Genomic DNA, 26140 nt, shown 5'->3' with positions numbered 1-26140 from the left:
TTCAAGTACAACACACTGACAGAGCTTAGACAGCGAGTGGGATTAAGGTCACCATGCTTTCAGTTCAGATCTCACATCAAAACAGAACAACTCACCAGCATCCTGATTTCTACATCATACAAACAGGTTACAACATTTTCACGACTAACATTTGTTTGCTCTCACAATGTCGCACATGTAAAGGGCAAGTTCACAGAGTTTTCTAAATTTCTGTGGTATTAAATGGCTATGATGTAAACAAAGTCATTCAGAGTGATTTGATGTAAAATACAAGATTTCAGAGAAACTTGCAGACACAATTGTTCACAGTAGTGATGATAAGAAAACAGATGTACGTACATACATATATATATACACACATAAATAACTTTACAGGAGAAGGAAAAAAACTACTTTTAATTTAAGTCAATGGAATCAGACTTTTTTCCCCCAAGTAATTTTGGCCCATTTCTTTTGGTCAATTCATCATAAAATTTACACACAATGTAAAGGCTAACATGTACTTTCAAATTATGTCAAAAACTGAAAAATGTAAACGCAGATAGGTTTTCTCCCGACAACAGCGATAAATTGTATATATATATATATATATATGCAGAATATTTTCTACTTTTAATGAAAGTTAATGAAAAGAGATTCTATTCCAAGAAATTTTGGAGCATTTCTATTGATCCATTCATCATGACATTTTTACACAACATAAAGGGCAGCTGCTGTGTTCAAAAAGTGAATATATTGGTGTTCCCTTCTTGTGCTGTAAAATGAATGGCTGTCAATGGACAAAATATTCACATATTCCTAAAAAATGCGGATATAACAAAATTGCCGAGCTACGTTTTCCTGTAACAACCCAATTTATGGGTTTGAGCAAGACATATTAGGAGTGAGAATGTGAAAGATTTATTTTATGACTAATATTATCTAATCTAAGCTTTCAGATGCCATTACTCCACAGGGACAGGTGCAGCTACTTGAAGACATCAATTTAGTTACTGTCTAAAAGGAGAAAGGTTTATGTATCTGTTTATATATGACTATTTTTCATGGTATCTGTCCTTTACATTAAAACCTCTTCACATTAACTTACATTAAACGTAAAGAAAGGTATTACTTTCTCCTTTAAAGTTACTATTTTGGAGATAAAAAAAGAACATATAATTTATACAATATATATAAATGTCTCGCCACTGTTGAGACAAAACCTTGTATCTCCATTTTTGTAGCTTTTAGGTTTTTGACATAATTAAAAGTGCCTGTTACCCTTTACATTGTGTTTAAATTGCATGATGAATGGACCACAAGAAATGAAACAAAATGACATGGGAGAAATGTCTGGTATCATTGAGTTACATTAAAAGCAAAGAAGGTTTTTTCCTTTGTTCTGTGAAGTTACCATTTTGGAGATATATGTATATGCATATAAGCATGCACTGTTTCACATCAAAACCACTTTAAATGACTGCTTACATCGACGATATAAACCGAAATTTGATGGAATTTCCATCTAAGACATCGAGGTATCATCACTGCCTTAAGAAAACCTCCTGAAAAAGTGACTACTTTTATTTACTTGCACAATGAACGCTGACTTTACCTCACAAGTACAGCAAACTGTACTATACACAGTCCATATTTTGGAGGTTTGCTTAAGACGGTGAAAATACACAAACAAATAAATACACTTTGCTGAAAGAGGCACCAAAACTCTGTGCATTAATGCTGATGTTGGAGTACCAGTGAACACGTTAATGTATCAGTGATCAAAAATAAACATTACAATAAAAACATTTCATTAAATATTAGTACGTCCTGACAATAAACAGCCCATTATCACCTGATCCACACACACGATTCACTTTCATCATGATTTAACAAACTACATTACCATCCATAAATGCTACAGTAAGAAATAATACTTAAATATTAATCAAAAATGCAGATGAAGGAAGTTATAAATAACTTAGATGATGCAAAAAGGTTGTTTATCTTCTTCTGAAATGTCTTTCTACTTTCAGTTAATTAATACTGGAATTTAAAATCATTAGATGCAATATATACAGCTTGCATTGTGCCTCTGTGTACAGATTCCCCCCCTCAGGCAACAGATACTGTGTCATAATATCCAGGTTAATTCCCAATAGATCATCATGTGGTCCCATAGACACTGTCTCCCTCTAGTGGTGATGAGGGAAATCTCTTACCTAATTCTTCATGGAATGAGCAGCAGCCATTTTCCTGTCTTTATGGACGGGAAGGTAAAATATCACTATTATCAGCGTCCCATTAAAAAAAGCACACTTAAGCTAACCAAATCAAAGCCTTCTATACCGATTCAGACGATAAATGATCAAATTACTATTTGGCATAATGTACAGAAGGCTTAAGCAGTTCACACACTCACGTCACAAAGCACAACACCTCCATTGCATTACTATTGCATAATTAGTTCATTCCCTCTCTATGTGCCCCCTGTATCACTACTGGACAGATCTACTTCTTTAAAGGTTTAGGTTTATGTCCTCTGTTTGTGCATTAGGATAGAATCAGTGAACACATTTTGAAATTAAGCTTGAAAAATATGATATGTCTATATGTCTACAATTACCTACAATACATAACTACTATATACAAAGTAAGTAACTTCCAAGAAATGTTTTGGAAGAAACTCCGATGGAAGAATGCTGTGCATTATCTGCGTATTATCTTGGTTTTCATCGCGATCATTGGTGCTTTAAGGTGCACACCAGCCTAATGTTTCTGCCAAACGTGTAGCGTATGGTCCATTATCATGGAGACCAATTATGCTGTCTTGGGCTGTTTTCACACCTACTTGAATTGACCACCTTTAATGATGCACAATCTGTCTGATTAGCAAAAGTTTTGTATGACATGGAAACAAGCAGAGATTTGAGCGCAGCGCATGAAATCAAGTGCCAGCCAACCAGCACCTCATTTACGTATCATACGCATGAAACTCCCAGTTCCAGTAAGGAGCCTATAAAACGACAGCATTCAGTGGCTCATGTGCCAATGGCTGAGCTCGTAGGAGTCTGAGGTCAAGCAGTGAGTGTGCTGCTCCCCCATTGATCAAACTTTTTAATGTTAAGATTATGACGGCTGTAAAGAATATGCGAAATAAACAAAACATGAGGTTTTTAAGACAATAAAATATTGTAATTGAATAGCATGATTATTTTATTAATAATAACATTTAAACAGTGTATTATTGCAGTGTATGAGATGCTTCTGCACGGTTTTGTATTTTAGCTGTGTTTTGTATTTTTGGGGTGGTGTCAGCAGTATAAAACAAAAGCACAGTGTAATGCTCTTTTGAACTGGATCGCCATGCATACTAATTTAGTTTTATTGTTATTCCCTATTTTTATTCAAATTATTGGTATTATAGATGATACGGACAATAGTTTTGGTTAGTTAACCACAAAACAAGCCATTTTATAAATCAAGTTATCAAGTTTTTGATAAACATATGGCCAAACAAAAACTAAACACAACCACAACAAAACTGTTGGTGAAATTTCCGTGCGGCCATGTAACGATCAGATTTGACCGTACGCAAAGGTTGGTTTCACATTATAACAGCACCAAATCACAAATGTGGGTGTTCCATCAGTACCACAAACGGACCGTGTTTAACTTTCATTGGCCTATCATTGCATTAAAACACAAAATCTGTTCCTCACATATATTCCTGATATAAATATATTATCCTACCCATTACAATTAGAGACAGTTTACGTCGATATGCGTCACAATCAAAGCCAAAAAACTGGCTTCTTTATAATTGTCTGCTTCTTTATAATTGATTTGTTTGTCAAATTAAATACAAATCACTGAGGTCGCTGATGTTTGGCCAAAAATATGTTCCAGAATCCATATGCCAAAATCAAATGCACTTCTATTCATAAACTTGTTACATCCAAAACTGTTACAAATCCATATTATAGCATTTTGGAATGAAACTCAAGTTCTATTAGTTCTCACCAAACAAGTATGTGTGAAAACACCCTTGGACTCAGACGTCTACGGCATCACCCAGGGTTGAACGTGTGAGCTCCTGACAATACAGCTAATACTATATGTGAGCCCCAATAATAGGAAAACTACTGTCCACAGTAATCGACGCTGTGCTACAGATCTGGCAGATTCTTTTAAGAAATATTATTGACAAACCACCGAAATGGCTGGCGGGTATGAAAGTGTTGTAGTCTAGGACACAGGTCCAATGTTATCCACAAAAGGGACGCTGTGGCTGCATGTTTTCACTCCAAAACAAGTGTTTCAGGAGCTCTCGCTTGTTTGAGAAGCCACACTGACCCTTTGCGAATAAAACTGGACAGCCTGGTCTAGGACAACTGCGTAGAATATTGCTAACGGTTGGTCCACGTTGGTCCGGCAGATTTATCCACTAACTGAGTCACAAGTGCATTGTTTATGTTCTTCTTCCCTACCTACACCTCAGTGTGTCTTGGCCCCAGCTGGGCCGCTGTTCTTGGGCAGTTTGGCACTGGGGCTGGGGGCATAGCGCTGGCTGCCCTGCGGCTCCCCCTGGTGGCCGAACAGAAATGTGTGCTTGCCGCCACCATCTCTGTACCGGGGGGCTGTGGGTGGACGCCCCGAAATACGGCAGGGGCTCTCCTGTTGGGACGTCCTGGATGAAGAGGAGGAAGAAGAGGAAGAGGAGGAAGAAGATGAGGAGGAGGAAGAGGAAGAGGAGGAGAAGAGGAAGGTGCCATTGTTGGCGTTCTGGTTGAGGTTCGAGTCGAGGCGGCGGTGCTCGTGTCTCTTTCGGTTTGAAGGGCGCCCTGTAGAGGCCTGGGCCAAACGCTCTCGCAGGTGCTCCACCTCTGAGGCCAGACGCTCCACGGGGTGCCGCGAGTTGGAAGACATTGGATGCGTGAAAGCCTGAAAGAAGAAAATCTTAAACCTTAACCTGTGGGTCTGCTATAAAGGTACCTGAATCCCAACAACCCTAAAGCCCGTAAATGGGCCCCTGCATCAGTTCCTTACACTTGAAACTATGTAACTCACATATCAGTTTCATGGTACCCACAGAATAACTCATAGTAATTACTGACCAATAATTATAAAGACCAAAAGGTTAATGACTCAATAATTAGCCTTGATTTCTAGGAGTTAAAACTTCTTTAATATTGCAGGATCAGCGCCTTCCTACAACCATTTTTGTCATTTATTTTTCTGTTACATTTTAAAAATTGTATTCATCGTTCTTCTAATGTACTTTGAATTTCAACCTGTTTCATCATTCTGTAAAGCTGTTCGCTTTAAAATGTATAGATAGAATATAAAGTTATCATAATAATTAATGTAGCAACACTATATAGAAATGAAATATACAACACATACTAAATAAAAATACTCAGATATCTACATTAATGCATAAAATCCAATGTTATTATTATAGTAGTAAAAGATGTTATAGGCCTACCTGCGCATGCAGTGCTCCTCTCAGGTAGCAGTTCCTCCAGATGCGGATGCAGGGCCCCAGAAGTAGGGGGATGAGGGGTTGGTGAGGGTCGTGGAAGTCTTGTGGGGTGTCTGGCTGGCCACAGGCTTTAATGAGGCGCTCCAGAGCAGGCAGGCTTTCCGAGGACGGAGCTCTACGGTGGCTCTTTCTATATGAGCCTGAACCGCTTCCACTTCTCCAAGGCAGCAAGTTAGATGGGCAGGAGAAGGAGCTCCGAGAGAGGAGGAATACAGAGCCTGGAACACCGTCACTGAGCTGTGAGAGAGAGAGAGAGGAGAGAGGGGGAGAGAGAGAGAGAGAGAGAGAGAGAGAGAGAGAGAGAGAGAGAGAGAGAGAGAGAGAAAGAAACAAAGGAAGGGGATAGGGGGAGAGAGAGAGAGAGAGAGAGAGAGAGAGAGAAAATGAGCTACAGGCTGCAGAGGCAGCTTGGTTTGATGCTCTATGAACAAGGCAATGAGGTGTTATATTCAGGCTGAGAATTTAATTAGAAGAGGGAATTAAATTTGGCACAGTTGTTTTTTTTAAAGCCGGCCTCGTTTTAAAAAGAACACCCTTGTCCTTTTGCTCAACTAGGACAGCCTAAAAAGATAGGATAGCCTAAAAATTTAATTAGCATTCATGGACTCAACACAAGCAAGTCTCATTAGCTAGTGATTAATTACCCCTTCATTTATCATCTCACTTTAGCTTTTGCTCATAGGGTGAACCCCAAAATACCACTATATCCTCCACAAAACACCTCAACATCCTCTACAAAACACATTTTTTTTGCAGAGGATGTGAAGCTGTTTTAATTGGACACCAAACACGTCTCAGCCGATCGACTACACATAGTGGAAAATCTATTGGTCCACACCAAACTACGTAGGTATGAAAACACCTATGGACTCCCAGCCAAAGATGGCCATGGCATCACCCAGGACTGATTGACCTTTATATCACTATATTTCTAAAAAACACCTCTACATGCTCTACAAAACACACCTCTACATCCTCTACCATACACCTCTACATCCTCTACCATACACCTCCACATCTTCTAAAAACACCTCTACATGCTCTACAAAACACCTCTACATTTTCTACAAAACACACCTCTACATCCTCTACCATACACCTCTACATCTTCTAAAAACACCTCTACCAGCTCTACAAAACAAATCTACATGCTCTACCATACACCTCCATTTCCTCTTCAAAACTCTATATCTTCTACATAACACCTTTACATCTTCCACAAAACAACTCTATGTCTCCTACAAAACACCTTTATATCCTCTACATCTCCTACAAAACATTTACATTTTCTATAAAACTTCTCTAGATGTACAAAACACCTCTACATTCTCTACCATACACACCTATTTCCTCTTCAAAACAACTCTACATCCTCTACAAATTATATGAAACACCTCTGCTTCCTCTAACAACTCTACATCCTCTACGAAACAACTCTACATCCTCTACAAAACACACCTCTACATCCTCTACAATACACTTCTATTTCCTCGTCAAAACTCTATATCTTCTACAAAACACCTCTACGTCACCTACAAAACACCTTTACATCCTCTACAAAACACCTCTAGACGTACAAAACACCTCTACATGCTCTACCATACACACCTATATCCTCTACAAAACACCTCTACATATTCTACGAAACACCTCTGCAACTTCTAAAAAACACAGCTCTACATCGTCTACCATAAACCTATATTTCCTCTTAAAAACACCTCTACATGCTCTAGAAAAAACCTCTACATGGGTTTTTCCACAACATTTTATCTGCATGACGCTCCTGCCTCTGAGCCTTGTGCTCCACCCGCAGCCTCACCCAGTTGGGCTCCATGTTGGTGTTGGTGTTGAGGTTTCCATTGAGAACAGGTTCAGGGGAGCAGGGCTGGCAGACAGGCTGGCTGAAGAGGGCTCGTCTCTGGCTGCTGTACTGCAAAGGCCAGTCCCACACAGGAGGGTAGGGAGGGTCCACCGGCTCCTCGGCCGAGCCTCTGGGTAATTCCCTCAGACCGTTTACAGGGGTGTAGCTCTGGGGCAGGTGCTGCAGAGAGGTTCAGTTCAAGCAAATCATTTTATCAAAAGCGAATAAAATCCAGTAAGACAGCTTACATTTATAATGATAAACCAAAATACACATATAAATGTGAATGTGAAACATCCTGCAATGTCATAATAACAATAATAATCACTTCTCATTTTACCTTTCTACAACCGCAATTCCAAAAAGGTGGGACGCTGTGTAATGTAAATACAAAATGTAAAAAAAACAAAATGAATGCAATGATTTGCAAATCTCATAGACCCATATGTTATTCACAATAGAACAGAGAAAACATATCAGATGTCGAATGTGGGACATTTTACCATTTCATGAAAAACATGAACTCATTCAGAACTTGATGGCAGCAACACATCTCAAAAAAGTTAGGGCAGGGGCAACAAAAGGCTGCAAAAGTAAGTTGTACTAATAAAAAACAGCTGGAGGAGCAATCTGCAACTAACTCACATGACTGGATATAAAAAGAGCGTTTTAGAGAGGCAGCGTCTGTCAGAAGCAAAGATGGGCAGAGGTTCACCAATCTGCAAAAAATTGCATCTAAAAATTGTGGAACAACTTCAGAAAAATGTTCCTCAACTTAAAACTGCAAAGACTTTAAATATCCCACCATCTACAGTTCATAATATCATCAAAATCCTTGCGTGCAAGAAATCCTGGAGAAATCCCTGCATGCAAGGGACAAGGCTGACGGTCAATATTGGAAGCTCGTGATCTTCGGGCCCTCAGGCGGCACTGCATTGAAAACAGGCATGATTCTGTACTGGAAATCACTGCATGGGCTCAGGAACACTTCCAGAAATTATTGTCTGTGAACACAGTTTGCCATGCAATCCACAAATGCAAGCTAAAGCTGTATCATGCAAAGAAGAAGCCATATGTCAGCACGATCCAGAAACGCTACCATCTTCTCTGGGCCAAAGCTCATTTACAATGAACTGAGGCAAAATGGTGAGATGAATCAAAATTTGACATTCTTTTTGGAAACCACAGACGCCGTGTCCTGTGGATTCAAGAGGAGAGGGAGCATCCAGCTTGTTATCAGTGCACAGTTCAAAAGCCTGGGGCTGCATTAGTGCCTATGGCGTGGGCAGCTTACACATTTGGAAAGGCCCTTTCAATGCTGAACAGTATATAGAGGTTTTAGAAGAACATATGCTCCCATCCAGACAGCGTCTCTTTCAGGGAAGACCTTGCATATTTCAGCAAGACAATGCTAAATCACATACTGCTCCATCACAACAGCACGGCTTCGCAGAAGAAGAGTCCGGGTGTTGAACTGGCCTGCCTTCAGTCCAGATCTTTCACCAACAGAAAACATTTGGCGCATCATGAAACGAAAAATCTGGCAAAGAAGACCCAGGACTGTTGAGCAGCTAGAATCCTACATCAGACAAGAATGGGACAACATTTCTCTCCCAAAACTCCAGCAACTGGTCTCCTCACTTCTCAGACGTTTACAGACTGTAGTTAAAAGAAGAGGGGATGCTACACAATGGTAGACGTGGCCCTGCCCCAACTTTTTTGAGAGGCGTTGCTGCCATCAAGTTCTAAATAGGTTAATATTTTTCATGCAATGATAAAATGTCTCACTTTCAACATCTGATGTGTTCTATGTTCTATTATGAATAAAATATGGGTCTAAGAGATTTGTAAATCATTGCATTCTTTTTTATTTAATTTTTTTTTTTTACACAGCATCATAACTTTTTTGGGGTTGTAATAATATACAATTATTATAATTATGAACTACAAATATATTTTTATTACTTGTACAATATATGTATAAGATAAAGGTGAGCAAGAAGACACTGCATTAAATTTCATCTATGATCTTTCAGGAAGACAGATTAAACACACGTTCACATATTTGATCTTTCCTGGGGTCCTCTGGGACCCTGAAGCCACAGCTGGGACAGCTAAAAGTGGCATAAACTAATCCTGGCACCCACTGAAGACCTGATTCCACCTGACACGGTGATGAGGTGTGTCCAATTTCAGCCTCCTGAAATGAACTGGCATAATCTGCAACACATGCTTCCCCAACTGTTCTGTACAACTGATCATTTTATGTATTGTGAAACACAAATCTCACATGTATGTGAACGGTGTCCAGCACAGTTTGTACCGACCTCTGCACATTCACTCCACATAAACTGACTGGCATCTCTAACGGTCTCAGACTAAGGCCTTTCAGGACCAGAGCTGGACACTTACACTGTAGAATATTCATTAGTGCTCCAGGGAACTGAATTTAGTGAGTAAAAAAAATTTTATATCACAGTGGGAATAAATCTCCAGACAAGCGAGCTGCGTCCTTTTAAGGTCAGTCTGCACCTGTAGTTGTGTACCTGCGAGCGTCGACACCGCTCTCTCTGGCAGTTGGCCAGGAAGGTACTGAAGAGAGGCAGGTGCAGGCTGTCGTGGAGGGCCAGCAGGTAGTCCTCAGTCAGCTGGAAGCGGGCAGGAAACTGAGCCCACAGCTGCCACACGCAGTCCAGAAAGAGCAGGAAGATGGGGGCCTATCACAGGAAACACATCACACTTCATTTAGTTATAAACACATTGTGAATGCATGCTGAGGACAGGCTTTTTTCCAAGAGGGAGCCATAACAACACTACTGTGCTGAGAATAGTTGCTGATGACTGTCAATCAATTGTTCTCATCAGAATAACAGGCCATACCTACACAGATCTCAGATGGGTCTGATCAGTGTTTTTTACTACATTTCTCTCTTTTTTCATTCAAATTTTGCTGGATGTTTAAAATTCTACTTAAATTTAGTATCATAGAAACGCAGGAACTACGAGGCTAATGTTGCTAACAAACACTAGAGCTTAACAGTCACCTAAATAGCACGAATCGTTTCTTGAAAAATACATCCCCAAAATTTCCCTCAAATCACATCCAGGTCTTCATTCAGGTCATGTAGACTTGCCGATGTGGCTTAGAGCACAAGACTTACTGTGAGCTATAAAAATCATTTCAAACAACTCCAGAGCTGGTATTCACAAAGCAGGACGGATCTTGGATCAGGTTCCTCTGCATTTATGATGGCCACTGTCACAAATACTGATTCTAGGTCGGCACTCCAACTCCTGAGGTGCTTTGTAAATACAGATCCTGTTATCTAAAGTGACTGTTTTGCAGTTTTGATAGCTCACAGTGAGACACACGGTGCTCTAAACCACATCAAAAAGTCTGCATGACCGTACTGAAGACCAGGATGCAGGTTGAAAACAAGTTTTGGTGATGTTGATTGTGATATTTGTATGAAATGAAATGAAATGATTTGGGCTATTTGGGTGACTACTGAGTTCTAGCTTTTGTTAGCGAGGATAGCCTCGCCGCTCAAGTTCTAAACTAAAGCAGCATAAATTAAACGTCAAAAATCGATCGACTACATCAAGTGGAAAATTGTGTAAATCAGATTTTTTCGATGAACCATTTCCTTATATGATATTGTATACGGAATTATGTAGTGACCAAAAAGTTGTTAAACAAATACAAATCCAAACAAATCCCAAATCTTTCAGATTCGTAAAAGTAGCCTCCTCCCTTTGCCTTGCTGGAGCTTTACACTCCTGGAATTCTCATAAGCAGCTTCAGGAGGAATGTTTTTCCTTCAGGACTGAAGAAGACTCACATATGCTGAGAGAGTGAGAGTTGGATCAAAGTGTGAAGTGAAAGTTGGACTGTGTAGTGAAATCCAAGAGCAGGAAAACAAACACCCAGACCTGCAGACTTATCCTCTTTCAAACACAAACACAGACACATGTACATACCTCTTCTTTGTCGCTGTCTCGGTGGTAGTTGATGCGGCTAAGGAAACGGTGTCCTGCCATGACCCACTCCTTCTGCACCAGGCCCTGAAAGCCTGCCACTGTCCGGCAGTGTGGGTCACACATCACCTGCACCAGGCTGGACACCACACAGTTCATGTCCCGGTCCTCTGACTCTGTCAGGGGAAAAAGCTTCTGATAAACATACAAAATATAACATGTATGCAAGAATTTGAGCATCAGTTGGAATCATTACAATGAACTAAGCTGTATTAAGGCATCCTACTCTTACTAAGCTAAGCAGCTTCTTTCCACTGGTGAAATGGAGCTACGAAGCTAATATATGTAATATATTATGGAAGTCTACGGTAAAGCCTGAAACATTTGTCATCATTTTTTAAAACATTTGTCTCAGGTTGGGTTCAAATTTCATGTTAAGGTTCTCACAGCCCACATCCTACTTTTAACAGATTACCCTACTGCTAATGAACCGCTGGGGTCACCCACTCAGCACTGACATCCACAAGGCCCACACACATGGGAAAACAGCATAAACAGAGAATCGATTCTGGAAAAGAGCTTTAAGTGCAGACAAATGAACGTTAAATTTGTTTTGATGTTATATATTCAACTTGTTCTATGCATTTTCAGAAACAGATATGTCAGTTCATATAGCGCATTATGGCAAGTTTTTCCAGACCAAAAACCATTTGAAAGCATGAAAAATTAAACTGAAGAAGCGCTGCAGAGGTCACAAAAATGAAGAGGTGCTCCATGGACATGAGTGCAGCAAACTTAAAGTAACAATTCCATGCTGGGAGTGGCGAAAACCAGAAAATCCATCTGCATCCACAAGGCATGTGCAAAATAAATCCCAGAGGAAAATCATGGATATGCCATTGTCTGTGTCCCGATTAAGGCCGGAGAACGCCGCAACGTGTCGGCATATTTTTATACATATTGCCATGTTTCTATAAAGTAAATACAAGTGGAAGCAGATGGATTTCCATTGAATTGTTCCATTTGAAAGCATTACTTGATAAATGTCCTAAAGCACAATTTAAGCGTTTTGGAGAGCTGATTATTTTATCATAGAGCAGTGTTTTGTTTTGTTTTATATTTGACTTATCAGCGCTCTAGCTGCTGTATTATTATCACTGCACTGCAGCGAGCCCCATCCTGTCCAGTGTTATTCTGCCCTTTGGGTGCTGTTTGGCCAATTCAGGTCAGACTGCGGCAAAATTTTGTCATACTGAGGCCAGTTTTGGACTTAAAACCGGTTTGGGCCGGGTCAGGTCGGACAAAATTTTGTAGGACTTGGACTCAAAATGTGATACTGTGTGTCGTTCAGGCTCAGACTGAAAATTCCCGAGCTGTATTCAGGTTCATATGCCATCCAAAATCGCTACATTTGTGGGAAGAGGAAAAATGACTGGATTTTTCAACCCATTCCTTTAAGTCCTAGAATGTCTGTGTATCTCAACAATGTTCTACACAGTCTTATGTAATACAGTTGTGTTGGTCAGACATAGAACTTCTAACTTTGGTAAAAAAAACTGGGTCAAAATCTGGCATAAACCTTCAAAAGCACAGTAATATTCTGAAATTCATTTTCTCAGGTTTTTATTATCTTTATTGCCACACCAACTACTGCTACTTACTCTGTGTGTGAAACAAAGACCCCAGAACATGAAGCAATACGTAATGAGGTAAACAACCAAGTATTACCAGACAAGTGTAAATGAATCAAACAAACAGGTAGATTAGAAAAAGAATAGAATAAAAACCCTCAGAATCACCTTAAAATAATGAATCACACAACAGGAAGATACAATCACAAACTGCACCCTATGTAACAAAACCTTTCACTTGGCGCCCTCTTGTGGCAGCACTGGCTTCATTCTGCTCACAATACATCTGGTGAACAGGTTTCTCAGTGATGGATGGGTGAGCATCTGAGAAAGCCATTTCACAGTCATTTCAGCATTATTTACCGGTAGTCAAAGCACTAAGAAAGAGATTTTATTGAAAGGTTACTGTAAGGCGCTCTGAGAGCAGCTAATGGAAGGGTTTGGAGAAAATGAGTGAGAACTGAAAGACGTCAGTGTTTATTATAGTCTACGAGAAAGCAAAAAGGTCATGTCTTTGTGCTTCATAAGATCTCTGACTAACATTAGGGGCATAAAAACGTCACGATGAATCTCAAGGTGGTGATTTTAGATTTTGGAATCAACAATAATAATATTGTGATAATATTAAGTCATTTTCCAAAGAGAAATATTATTTTTAGGCTTTTTTCAACTATGAGAATCTCTCCCAAAAAGGCCAGGTGTAATTTTATTATCTATATTAGAGAAAATCCACTTGTGTAAGGAAGGGGAAAGTCAAAGAAAAATCTGCTGGTGTTCTCAGAACAACGGACTGTCCACCTAAGAGTCCAGACCTCAAGATCACTGAATGTGTCTGGATTACTTGGATTGTCAGAAACAGAAAATGCAACCAACTTCTCAGACTCAACTTCAAAGGGTGTGGAAAAATATCCCTGCAGACTTCTCTGAAAAACTGAAATCGAGTCTCCTGAAAGAATGGAAGCTGTAATAAGGCAAAATCTGGATACACTGAATACTGAAAAATTATATTATTATATATTGAGGCTTTTTATTAAACACATTTTCCGCATTTTATTAAACACATTTTCTGATGCTGAAAAATGAACAACTTATGCTTATTGGTTGTTTTAACTGGAAATGAAATAAAAAAAGGAATGCTCTGACTTTTTGTACTGTAGCAGTCACACTATGTATTTAATGTATTTTTAATGATTCTGAATTGTACCAAAAATACCTAACTGAATCAAATCATAGTCATATTTAAGATTTCACGAGAATCGTTTCCTAAAGAATCACAGTCAAATTGAATCGTGTGCTCGGAGGTTCACACCTTTAACATTGTTCTGAACTGAAAGAACGGAAATTTCTATTTTTATTAAGTCCACTTCAGATCTGGAACATGACAGTTCACAGTCACACGTACAGATATTATCACTCTGTTTCACAGAACAGCTCCAGAACCACTGCATGAGTACTGATCTGATGCTTCATGGGACCTTTCTAGCTACTCAAAGCTGAGCATAAGCAGATGTACCTCTCTTTAAACCAAAATGCGTCGTAATGCAAAAAGAGAAGCAGATCTAAATACGCGGGAGGCTAAACTAACATCAACTAACATCACTATGACTCACCAGTTAAAACATCCCATTTAAACAACAACAATGAAACCCCAGGAGCAGATATTAACATAAAACATAATTAATAATAATAATATAATAATATAAAACTTCAAACATTACTATTATTAATTTTGTCTTTTGTACGTATTCTAAGACTAGCTGTTCATCTAACATCAACATCTGCAGATTTATAGCCCCCCAAGTCCCCCAGTAGTGGGAGGACCATTGGCACTGGTCCCAAAGGCCCCATCAGAAGCCCATCCCTGCTTTACAGCCACACTCTCTGTGTTTCTACATTACTTATGGCTCCAAATAAGTTGTAAAGTTAGTAGTCGCAATGTTTTTATAAGCAACCAACAGTACTCACCTTGCAGCACAACAGTGAGGTGACCTCGTCTGAGCAAGCAGGCCACTTCTGCAGCTTTTCTCAGGCAGCATCTAAACAAATACAGAACGGCATGATAACTTATTTAGAATGTATAATTACTGCACTCCATCAAACACCAGCTCTCTCCTCATGTACGGTCCTGCTTAGATTATCACAGAACATTTAATAGAATAGAAACGTTTTGAACTAGTTAAATTCACTCAGCCTATGAAGTGAATGAGTCAGCTCCTCTTGATTCAAATTAGCAGTAAGCAGTAACTTGATCAGTGGGTTTATGGAAAATGTTTATGAGTCATCTGGGTCTCTTAATTCATTTACTGACTTGTGTTCATAAACAGAACACACATGAATTCAAGTGAACAACGTTTTCCAGTAAATACATTTATTTTTGCAAGAAGGTCAGCAGAAGAGGCAAATGAAAAGCACACAATCTTGTCTTCCTGTGTACTAAATCTATATGTCCAAAAGTATCCGGACACTCCTTCTAATTAGTGAATTCAGCTTCTTCTTTAAGGTGCACCCATTACTGAGCATCCAACTGCTGCACTGCTCATTGGGGCTGTTGTGCATTTTAAATTCAGATTCAACACTTTCCAATATCTTTTTAAGACATCAGCAAAGGAAAAATAACACCATTTCCACCACACAACACCAAGCACAAACTCGAATATAGCATGAATTAACGTTGAGTTTACTCTTAGTTTAATATAAACAGTACTCGTTTGAACTCGGTCTTTATAGACACTACTAGCAGTGAGTGATATGTCCAAAAACGTATATCACTGTATAATTAAGATTTCTGGTGATTTTGATACATATCATATTTGGTGTTTCACATCTCTCTCTCTCTCTCTCTTTCTTTCTCTCTCTCTCTCTCTCTATATGCACCACAGTTAACAACTGAAGTGGATCTATAATGGTTTATAATGAGTAAAACAGTCATATCAGAAATGAACAATACAGCTTTTAACCCTAATATAAACACACAGTGGCTTCTTCAAATTAAAATTCTAAACTATATTATACTAAACTTTACCATTCAAAAGCTTGGAACCACTTTTAATTATAAACTTTATTTTTTACATTCAATAATAATGTACAGGTAATCTTGTTTACTCAGTATTCCAAGTTTTGGGAACAATAGGAAACTGATAAAATGATAATCAATATAATCTAACGTTATACATCAATTTAGACTAATATTCTGCTACTTTTGAAACTCTAAAGGATTCGGAACCTTCATTTTTAATCTAATTTCATCGTGAATGTTATACAGCTTTCTCAGTTATTTTAGAATGATCTACAGCTCTGTTTATCGTTCTGGAATCATCTAAAGTTTTCACATTCTCAGATTCCTGCAAATGACTTGTAAGCTGTACAGCTGTACAGGCCTGGAAAATTAGAATAATTTTATACTTTTATCTCCAAACAAATTTCATTTATATTTATTTTATTAAAAACATTTATTCCAAACTTTTGAAGAATAGTGTTTTCACTTTGAATTTAATAGCTCTAATCATAACAATTAAAACATTTTCAAACATTTTATGACCTTGAATTTCTTTAATTTATTAGACTCTTTAAGGATCCATGTGACCTTGGCTTAAATAATCTCCACAGAAAGGAGACACTGTCAAACTCTGTCAAACACAAGGCCTGCAGCACAATCCTATCTGGCACGTGAAATTATGTTAACTTTCTGTTAATATTGGCCCATTTAACAATGTGCTGCACTACAATCCTCTTCCTCGCCCTCAGAAACAACCCATGGGACCACAGTTACACCACAATTCCACAATTCATATCACTACACATACTATATATATATAATAAATAAAGGCCAGTTCTGGTTACACTTTTTATATTGCCCTTTCAGTGGTTGAGTTTGACACGCCTGGCCTGAGGCCACCATGCCAAATGTTAGGCATTAGCTAGGAGGGGATAGAGCTCCACTGCCTAATGCATTCTCTAGAGCAGAGGTAATTAATTAAAATTCAAGGTCCAGTTAGAGAAAATTTCCTCAAGCAAAGGTCCGAAACATCATAATGACTAACTTGCATCATGATTCAGTGCCATATACTGTTTACTGAAGTAGCCTAGTAGGTATATCAACATCTTATACAGTTAACAACTGAATGTCAAATCAAATAAAGTAGAATTCAGTGATATTTCAACAATACTTTTTAGAGCACGACATGCGAAATAACTTCCCTCTGACTCACTTTCTTCTCCGACTGCTGTCTCTCGCCTCGTCCCTCCCCTGTGTGTGCGTCACTCACTCGAGTCTCTGTGCTCATCGTAATGCACAGATCTGATTGGCTGAGTAGTGTCACGTGTGATATGTACAACGTATGCGTTTGGTTGTTTGGTTGGTTTGAGTTTCCCAGGCTGCTAAAGCTACTGGAAAAGCTAGAAAGTTATGCTGATTAAAACAGGACCACCCCGTCGAAATGAAATAATTCTCTATAGTTTATCGGTTATAGGTCTAGGTCCGCATAAGACAGCGTCTGGGTCCGGACTCGGACCGCAGTCCGCCTATTAGTGACCTCTGCTCTAGAGTGATGCAGCTCCATCCCATATTTTAGGATAAGCTGGACTGTCCAGAGGTAATCATCAACATCAGTACCTGACCTGAGCTCATGCTCTTGTGGCTGCAATCAAATCCTCACAGCAATGTTCCAACATCTAGTCTAAAGCCTTCCCAGAAGAGCAGAGGCTGTTAGTGCAGCAAAGTGGGACAAACTCTCTACTAACAGCCTTGATTTAAGAAGAAACGCTGGATAAGAAGAAGTGCTGTCTATAAACTTTTGGACAGTTAGTGCACCCCTGGCAACAGCTGTGTTGATGTAATATGTGTTATTTATGGGGAAAGCAAGTGAACATTTGTGCAGAGAGTCCAGCCAAAGAATTCCGTATCTACCTGATGTAGTCCAGCCAGTGGGTGCCTTCAAGAGTGGAAAGCCACTTGTCATCTGGCACCGACACGGATGACGAAATGTCTGCAAAGCAGCAGGGAAAGAAATTAACTGATGCATGGAGAAATGGGAGGGATCCTCCACATCCAGAGTCCTTTAGATGATCACAACAAAATGAGCTGGTCTATGACTGGCTAAGCAGTAGCGTGTGAAGAGGGATGTTAGGCCACGCCCCTGCTGGAGGCATATGAGGGTGACGCTAACACACACTGCTTTGAGGAATTTTGTGGGCCAGTGTGGCTGAACCGCCAGTAAAATGTGAGGCTAACAATGACAACAATAAACAAAACTGCAAAAACACTGTGTCCCAGTCACATGAACGTTCTGCTAACATGTATTAACAAATATATGCCAACACATGTTCACTGCAGTTTGGGTTACTGTTGTCTAGAGAATTGTAATGTAGTGGAGGATGAGGTTAATCACCTTGACTTGATTTTCAAGGTGGTGATTTTGGATTTTGGTATCAACAGTAACAATATTGTGATGTCATTTTCAGAAGAAAAATAGCATTTTCAGAAGATTTTTATTTTCTATATTCTGCTACTGTGTAAATACAACGCTGCACTAAAGTCAGAGCCCACCATTCACTTATTCAATTTCACATAAAAACAGCCAGTAAATATGAGTTATTCGTTTTTTAGGAGATATTTCTGAGGAGATTAGAGACAATCCACTTGCGTAAAGAAGGGAAAAGTCAAAGGAAAATCTGCTGGTGTTCTCGGAACAATGCAATGTAATTAAACATTTTCATTCAGTGTGCTAGCGGGGGGCTTTCTTTTCTGCTGCTCCTCTGATGTATTCTGTATTTTGAGCGGGATGTCAGGTTTTTAAGTGGTATCAAACTTGTTCTGGAGAGGTTCTTGAGTGTTGTGTCCTCTCTATTTAACTGTTAAATGCAGATACCAGTACTAGCGAGGTATCTTGGGGCCTCGGCTGCAGCCTTGACCTTGAGACATAATTGTGTACTCAAAGGCAGCAATGCCAACTGCACTCGAGAGCCCCTACAACACAGTTCCAGTTTTTCCTGGATTTTCTTGCATATTTTAGAATATTCCTGCTCAAACACACCAACTTCAACTCAAAAAGAGCTCACTGATTAGCTGATTAGTTGGATCAGGAGTGTTAGAGCAGGGAAAACAGGAAAAAATATGTACAGAATTCTCCCGGACCAGATCTAACTCAAACCACAGCTTTAAGGGGACACTTGAAAACAAAATGAACTACATCTGTTGTAAACATGCTACCTTGCATCCTTCAGTGGTGCCTCTGCAATCTCTAAAGTGATATCCTCTGGTGTAAACACTAGAAAAACTTCTTTCTGGTGAAGTATCTTGAAGGTGGAAGGAACAACAACTGATTTTGAAATGCTTTTTCATCAGCTAGTGAATGCCGGGGGGCTCTGCTAGGAAGCTAAATATCTTATTGCCGCCACACAGCTGTGGTAACTGTTCTTTACGATATTCCGTGACTCTAATGCTAGCTTTGTTGCATCTATTAGCCTGTTGGTCAGTGGTTTGACTAGCCATCAGGATATGAAATTGTGAATCCTGTCAAACAGATGAGAGGACATTATGATGCACTATAGAACACTGCATAACATCATAAATGATACTGAAATCTAGTTATAGGCAAATAACATTAAACTCTCGTTTTAAAGGGGAAGTCCACCGTTTTTTTTTTTAAATGTATGCTTAATCCAACCACTGAGATGTAAATACAGTCATTCAGAGAGGTTTGATGTGAAATGGTCAATTATAAAGAATCGCAGATTTCTTTACAGTGGTGGTGATAGGAACCATGTCTACAACACAAATAACACTGCTGTCCAAAACACCAGTGAACCTACATGTGTTATCTGAGTGCTTATACATAATGTTAATGGTAAAACAGTGATAAGTTTTCTTCGAGGACTATTTTGCCTTACATGTATCTCACCACCATTAAATGATTTTAAAAGGTATATTTTAGCCAAAACATTTATCTCAAAACTATCATACAATAATGTCTTGGGCATCAGGAAGTATTTTCATAACCATTTAATGTAATAACTCACTTTGAGGCACGTATTAGAGGCATTATACACTTCAGACGTCTGGTTCCTATCACCACCACTATAAAGTCAACAATTCTGACTTGGTAAGTTTCTCTAGAACGGAGCATTTCACACCAAACCACTCACTTTTTTACATCTTAACAATTGACTAATGGAGAAATAAAATAAAATTATATAAACAAAAATAAAAATCGATGGAGCTCCCCTTTAACAAAAGTAAATCTCCTGAGCACTGACCCCCAAGGCACAGGGCGCGTAGCCGTGTGTGTGCTAACTGCACGTCTGCAGGCGAAGGCATCTCCTCCCCGAGATCCACCACCACACACTGCGGCTGCCCTCCGAAAAGAATCAGCTCCAGATTCCTGTACAGCAAAGACAACACAATCACTGTTAGTGTAAGTCTTATTACTACTTATATACAATTTACTCTTTATTCGCAGTCAGACTGTTAAAATAAACATTGTGCATTTGAGCATTACTTTACGCAGGTATGCTTTTCAAAGGCTACACACCGGATGTCGTCCTTCTCATGGTAGATGTTGTTCTGGAAGCTGGCCATCCGTAGCAGGTCGCTGCCGCGGGGGTGCCGCCAACACCAGCGCTGCAGGGAGAGAATCACATCAATCACTGTAACGCTGTACAGAGCCTTCATGGTAAATTCCTCCACAGGACAACTGTGTGGATGCAAAGCCAGATGTGCTGGATGTTGGAAGCAGCTGACAGTGACAAACGGTGAGTTATTTGGACTCACAGGGATGCGACCCTCGTTGAAATGGGCGAACGTCTTCTTCAGCTCCGTGTCTAGAACCTTCTGAGGAACCACATTAAACCTAGAGAGGCTAGAAAACGAAGAAAAACAAACAATCGGTTGTTAAAAACAACACGTGAAATGAAAATAAGCATATGGATCACACATCTGTCTACAGCATGCAGCTATCTAACAGAATGAATATTACATTACAGTGTTAATCCTCCATCTTCTTTTAGTTATTTCCATCTACTCACCAATAGAGAATATGGACAGGGCAATGTGACCGAGAAACTGACCATGATGTATTATCAGTAATTACTCATAATTGCAGGCACATACTAAAGGCTCACTTTAAGCCTGAATACTGTATCACTGCTATCAGAAGAAAACCTTGTATCTCCGTTGTTGTCGTTTTTCAGTTTTTGGTATCATTTGAAAATGCCTGCTGGCCTTTATATTGTGTGTAAATTTCATGAGGAGTGGACCAAAAGAAACGGCCCAAAATGACTTGGCAGAAGGTCTGATTCCACTGACTTACATTAAAAGTAAAGTAGGTTTTTTCCTTCTCTTGTTAAGTTGTCATTTTGGAGTTACGAGGTTTTCTTCTGACAACAGCGAAATACTATATATGTAGTGCTATTTATACACAGACCAGCCACTTTAAATACACCTCCTTGTTCTTGACACCCCATTGTCCTTTTTATCAGCTCCACTTAACATATAGGAGCACTTTGTAGTCCATCTGTTTCTCTGCATACTTTGTTACCCTGTTCTTCAGTGGTCAGGACCCCCACAGGACCACCACAAAGCAGGTATTATTTGGGTGGTGGATCATTCTCAGCAGTGCGGTGACACTGACGTGGTCGTGACATGTTAGTGTGTGTTGTGCTGGTACGAGTGGATCAGACAAAGCAGTGCTGCTGGAATTTTAAACACCTCAGCGTCACTGCTGGACTGCAAATGCTCGAGCCCTACAGTGAGGGGGTCCAGTGGACCTGTTATGCTGTGGGAAACACTTTGTTGGGTCCACTAAGATTTGTACTTCAGCAGGAACCAAAGCACCTCTAATCTCTGAGCTGATGTGGAAGAGCTCAGATACCTGGTGGACATTTCAAAGCGGTCGTTGACGGAGCTGACCCTCCAGCCAACAGCCCCGGTCCTCTCTAGCTCCTGCTCCCAGTCTGCTGGACTCTCGAACCAGTTCATGCCAGGGTCCCGTCGCCGGTTGCTCAGGAACTGCTTCATTTCTGTAAACGATTAAAAAAATCCACAGCGAGTCATCAATGATGTATGGAAAAAAGTAGTTTGTAATGCTCTATAACATTCATATGATACACATTTCATTCAGACAGATTACGGTACACTACAGGAAGCGTAGGGGGCAATGTGGCTTCCATTTATCGTTATGAATATGCTGCCTGATAACCTGAAATAGTGTTTTACATAAGGATTTGGCCTAAAGTGTATCTATTTTACCTGGAGGGCATTCCAAATCATAACTGTACCCAACAAAAAACATATTTTTTCTCATATTTAGGACTATCATCAACATTGTATATTAAAACTTATGCAGGTTCACTGGTGGTTTTGGATAGTAAATACAATGGCTATATTTGTGTTGTAGTCATCATGATCCCTGGTTCCTATCATCACCATTGTAAAGAAATCTGCATCAGTAAGTCTCAATAATGAACCATTTAACATCAAACCACTTTGACTGAGATTGACTATGACCAAATTATGCAGATGTTTCTCTCCTTTTCCAGCTGCCATCATTTAAAGTTTCATTTCTACAACAAGCTTTCTTCTTTTATAGTGCAATAAAACAACAGAAGCCATATCTCCCCTGACTAAAGCACAATGAGAGGTGACCACAAGGCATAATCAACTGTCAATTAAGTTAAAAAATAAATCGACAGATAAATCAAATACAAAAATGACTGTTAGTAGCAGCTCCAACTCTGAAACAGTGCCTTGCACCAGCTCTGAGGACGCGCCTGGCAGAGCCGCAAAAACAGTTTGTTTGGGGTAGAGGTGATATGGATGCAATGGTCTAGTGCAATGAACATGAACTGACCACACATACAGAGCTTGACAGGGTTGAGCAGAGGCCAGGAGGTGGCCCAGGTCAGGTTTCTTTCCATTATTCATCAGGCTGACGGGCACTTTTTCCCCCTCAGAGCTGCTCCGCATATATGATTTCATTTGAATATCAAATGTTGGGACAACACACAGGACACCCGGCAGTCAGTGCAGGCTCTGTACCTGCTCTTATCGCTGTGTGCAATAACATCCTGTTCTGATTGTTTTTATGGGAGGCTGAACGCACAGAGGCCTCAAAGGGCTCTTACAACAGAGGAATTCACTCTCCCCCGCCTCTCCAATTAAGAATGACCGTGTGTAAACAGCAGGCTACTAAAGTGACTAATGCCTCAAAGATGATAAGGGTGGACTGTGGTAAACCATGTACTGTATTCACTCACCAATACTACCCAAAGCAGCGTTCTGGAAGGACAGGATGGTTCCAGGTTTCAGTGGCTGGTATGTCTTGGCAATGGTGTACGTTATCTGCAGAGGAATGAAGCCGAGTCTGAAACAGTCTGCACTTTGACAATGAATAACACCCACTGTTAAAGGGCACACATCCTAAACTTTTCTTGTATTTTATTTTTTACACCTGAGGTCCACTTATAGCGTTAACAGTTAAAAAGTTTGAACAACCCCATCAGTAAGTGACAATATGCTGGCACATTCTCCACAGGACAACTTAACAACTTAAATACAGGGTGATTCAAAAAGATTCATCTGATTTCAAAGCACCATATACAACCGTACATACAACCGTGAGGCACCTAGGAACCGATCACACACCAATTGAAAGAGGGGGTCATAGAGTTTCAAGAACTCTAAGTGACCTTAGTAAAGACCTGGAGAAAAGATTTTAACTTCTAGTATTGTGATCGACTATATCTGGAGAATGTTGGAACTTGTGTACATAAGATTTTTTTGCCAGATTATTCCTTTAACTACCCCACACAAGCACATACCTCCACAGCCTGAGTGTCAGGAGTGAGCCGGTCGAACAGGAAACAAAGTACTCGCAGGTCTCTGCAGTACAGGACCAGCTCCTCCGGGGTGAACTTCAGAGAGGAGTTGGGGGTCACCAGTTTGGTCCTGGATGGTCCCACTGAAACAGAGAACACCCACATGCTTAAAAATAAAGATCCCAGAATAGTTCTCCAGAGCGATGCCATAGAAGAATCATATTTTGTTCCTAAATAATAAGCATCTATTACAACTGTGTTCTGAGTCAAGGAGTTTCCTACTGAGGGAAAACTGGTGAAATTATTCTTTGTGGTAATCAATCATAAGCTACAGACCCAGCAGACACAGATTAGGTTGAATAACACTGGAAAACTCCTTTAAATAACCATTCACTGAAAGGTTGTTTTGGGAATCACAGGAAGTTTTTCTGTGAGATCCCTCTAAAGAACCATTTTGGCACCTTTATTATTGGAATGCAAAAGTGTTTCCACTCCCCACAACCCAAAAAGTGATTATGCCGAAGCTCCACCCTACCGGCCACGACCTTCTCAATGGAAGCCAGTGCCACATCATGGTCTCCAAGAAGAACAGGATCAGCGTTGTCCTAAATCAGAGGGAAAGCGGAAGGAGATCAGGCCCTGGCAGGCATGGCTATGCAAAGCAGACACGAGTTGATAATTCATCTGCAGAGATACAGTCTGAGCCGGAAGCTAAACCAGACACATGAAAGCGGTCTGGCAGAGAGAAATATGAATATCGGGAAGCCCATCAGCTACCAGAGAGATGGACGATTCGCCTCCACCTGGTTGATAAATGACAGAGCACAAGGCTCGACCTACTTTGCACAAGAACCCACTGCAGTGTCTCCTGGACGTGAGAGCAGAATAAACTCTGTTAAAGAGTCTATTTGAGTTTGCATAAATGGTAAAGAAAATATAAGTATTCCATTACTTGTTAGCTATATTAGCCTCACAGCTCCAGTGCAAAACTAAAGAAGCAAACTTAGAACGGCAAATGTGTCTTTTAGCTGATCAGCTATATTTGAGGGGTAAGAGGAAAACAATGTTGATTTTCTGCTGAACCATCGCTTTAAAGGAATTCCTCACCCAACAATGCTAAATGCTGCTGATCAAGCTCAACAGGGGTCAGGTAGCATTACCACCCTGCTGAAAAGAAGACTGTTAGAACCACTAGCATTAAAACTAAGATGGTTTTGCTTCCTCCTCATTAGTGCTCAGTGGTTACCATTACCTTTAGACTCCTTTGGAAAAACATCAAATGTGTCTCAAATCAGTCACAGGTAATCTGTTAAACCACTGGAACATTATTTAATCTTCTAGAAAACTGACTATAGCAGTCATGTGAACTGTTCTGTATGAGTCTTCATTCACTGTTAGGCACAGGGTCATTTATTAAAGGCTGCTTGGTTAATGTGGTTGTATGATATCGACATAAGATGCGATGTCCGATAAAGCTGTTGGATGTCACAATGATGAAATGAATCAGGGTTAAATCCCAGCACAGGAAAACCGTCATTAGGCTTCTAACAGTTTGTGCCGGACCTGTTCTGTCATCGTCGCTCTAACGATATGCGTTTCGCAGAAGCTCATATCGCAATAATGATAAAAATAAGATTTACCATGCAGCCCTTACTGCGTAGGTATGTGGTACTTACATCTGCTCTTGGACTGTCCTGTGGCACGAAGGCTACTCTGAAATGGGTACAGAACAAAGTGCCGGACAGCCAGCCTCCCCCTTCTTTAGGAGACAGCTTCTTCCTCACCAGGACAGCTCTCTGTAGAACACACTCCCCTGAAAACACACACAGAAAAACAATAAGGCATTAAACACCAACTGATAAATTGAAAAGATAAAGTCATTTAAATATTACACAAAAATGGCAAAAAAAAATATGTCAGACAATCCCTTAGTGGCCTACTGAGATTCAAAATGGCAAATCACACCAATAAACAAAACTAGAACAGTCATGCAGTGTCAGGAACTATATTAAGTCTGTTTGCAATTGCTGAACAACTTGATGCGGGTCAAGGTAAGTGTGTGACGTCCAAACTGTCTCTGGAAGCAACATCAGCACAAAAAATGTGCATTGAAAGCTTTGTGATATGGGTTTCCACGGCCGAGCAGCTACACACAAGCCTGAAGTCATTATGTGCAATGCCAAACCATGGAGCAGTGAAAATGTCTTCTCTGGAGTGATGAATCAAGCTTCACTACTTGGTAGTCCGGTGGATGAATCTGGGTTTGATGGATGACAGGAGAACACTACCTACCGGAATGCATAGTGCCAACAGTAAAGTTTGGTAGAGGAGGGA

General features: G+C 40.0%; 1 protein-coding gene across 2 annotated transcripts in view; it reads right to left on the bottom strand.

The window, feature by feature from the left end:
• Positions 1-2588: 2588 nt before the first annotated feature.
• mtmr11 (myotubularin related protein 11) overlaps positions 2589-26140 on the bottom strand; it is a 59236-nt gene continuing 35684 nt past the window's right edge. For both annotated transcript variants that reach the window (XM_036558020.1, XM_036558019.1), the window contains exons 3-17: positions 25483-25619; positions 24342-24411; positions 23810-23949; positions 23246-23330; positions 21862-22009; positions 20763-20850; positions 20524-20612; positions 20249-20373; positions 17901-17979; positions 14960-15030; positions 11367-11539; positions 9932-10102; positions 7344-7565; positions 5468-5761; positions 2589-4923 (exon numbers count right to left, since the gene is read on the bottom strand). In XM_036558020.1, the coding sequence (XP_036413913.1) occupies positions 4477-4923; positions 5468-5761; positions 7344-7565; positions 9932-10102; positions 11367-11539; positions 14960-15030; positions 17901-17979; positions 20249-20373; positions 20524-20612; positions 20763-20850; positions 21862-22009; positions 23246-23330; positions 23810-23949; positions 24342-24411; positions 25483-25619 (2339 nt within the window). In that variant the 3' untranslated portion in view covers positions 2589-4476. The remainder of the gene's footprint in view (positions 4924-5467; positions 5762-7343; positions 7566-9931; positions 10103-11366; positions 11540-14959; positions 15031-17900; positions 17980-20248; positions 20374-20523; positions 20613-20762; positions 20851-21861; positions 22010-23245; positions 23331-23809; positions 23950-24341; positions 24412-25482; positions 25620-26140) is intronic.

The sequence above is a fragment of the Colossoma macropomum genome, unplaced genomic scaffold, assembly GCF_904425465.1.
Source record: "Colossoma macropomum unplaced genomic scaffold, Colossoma_macropomum, whole genome shotgun sequence".
NCBI lineage: Eukaryota > Metazoa > Chordata > Actinopteri > Characiformes > Serrasalmidae > Colossoma > Colossoma macropomum.
Note: the sequence above shows the minus strand (reverse complement) of the source record. Positions and strands in the feature narration are given on the sequence as shown.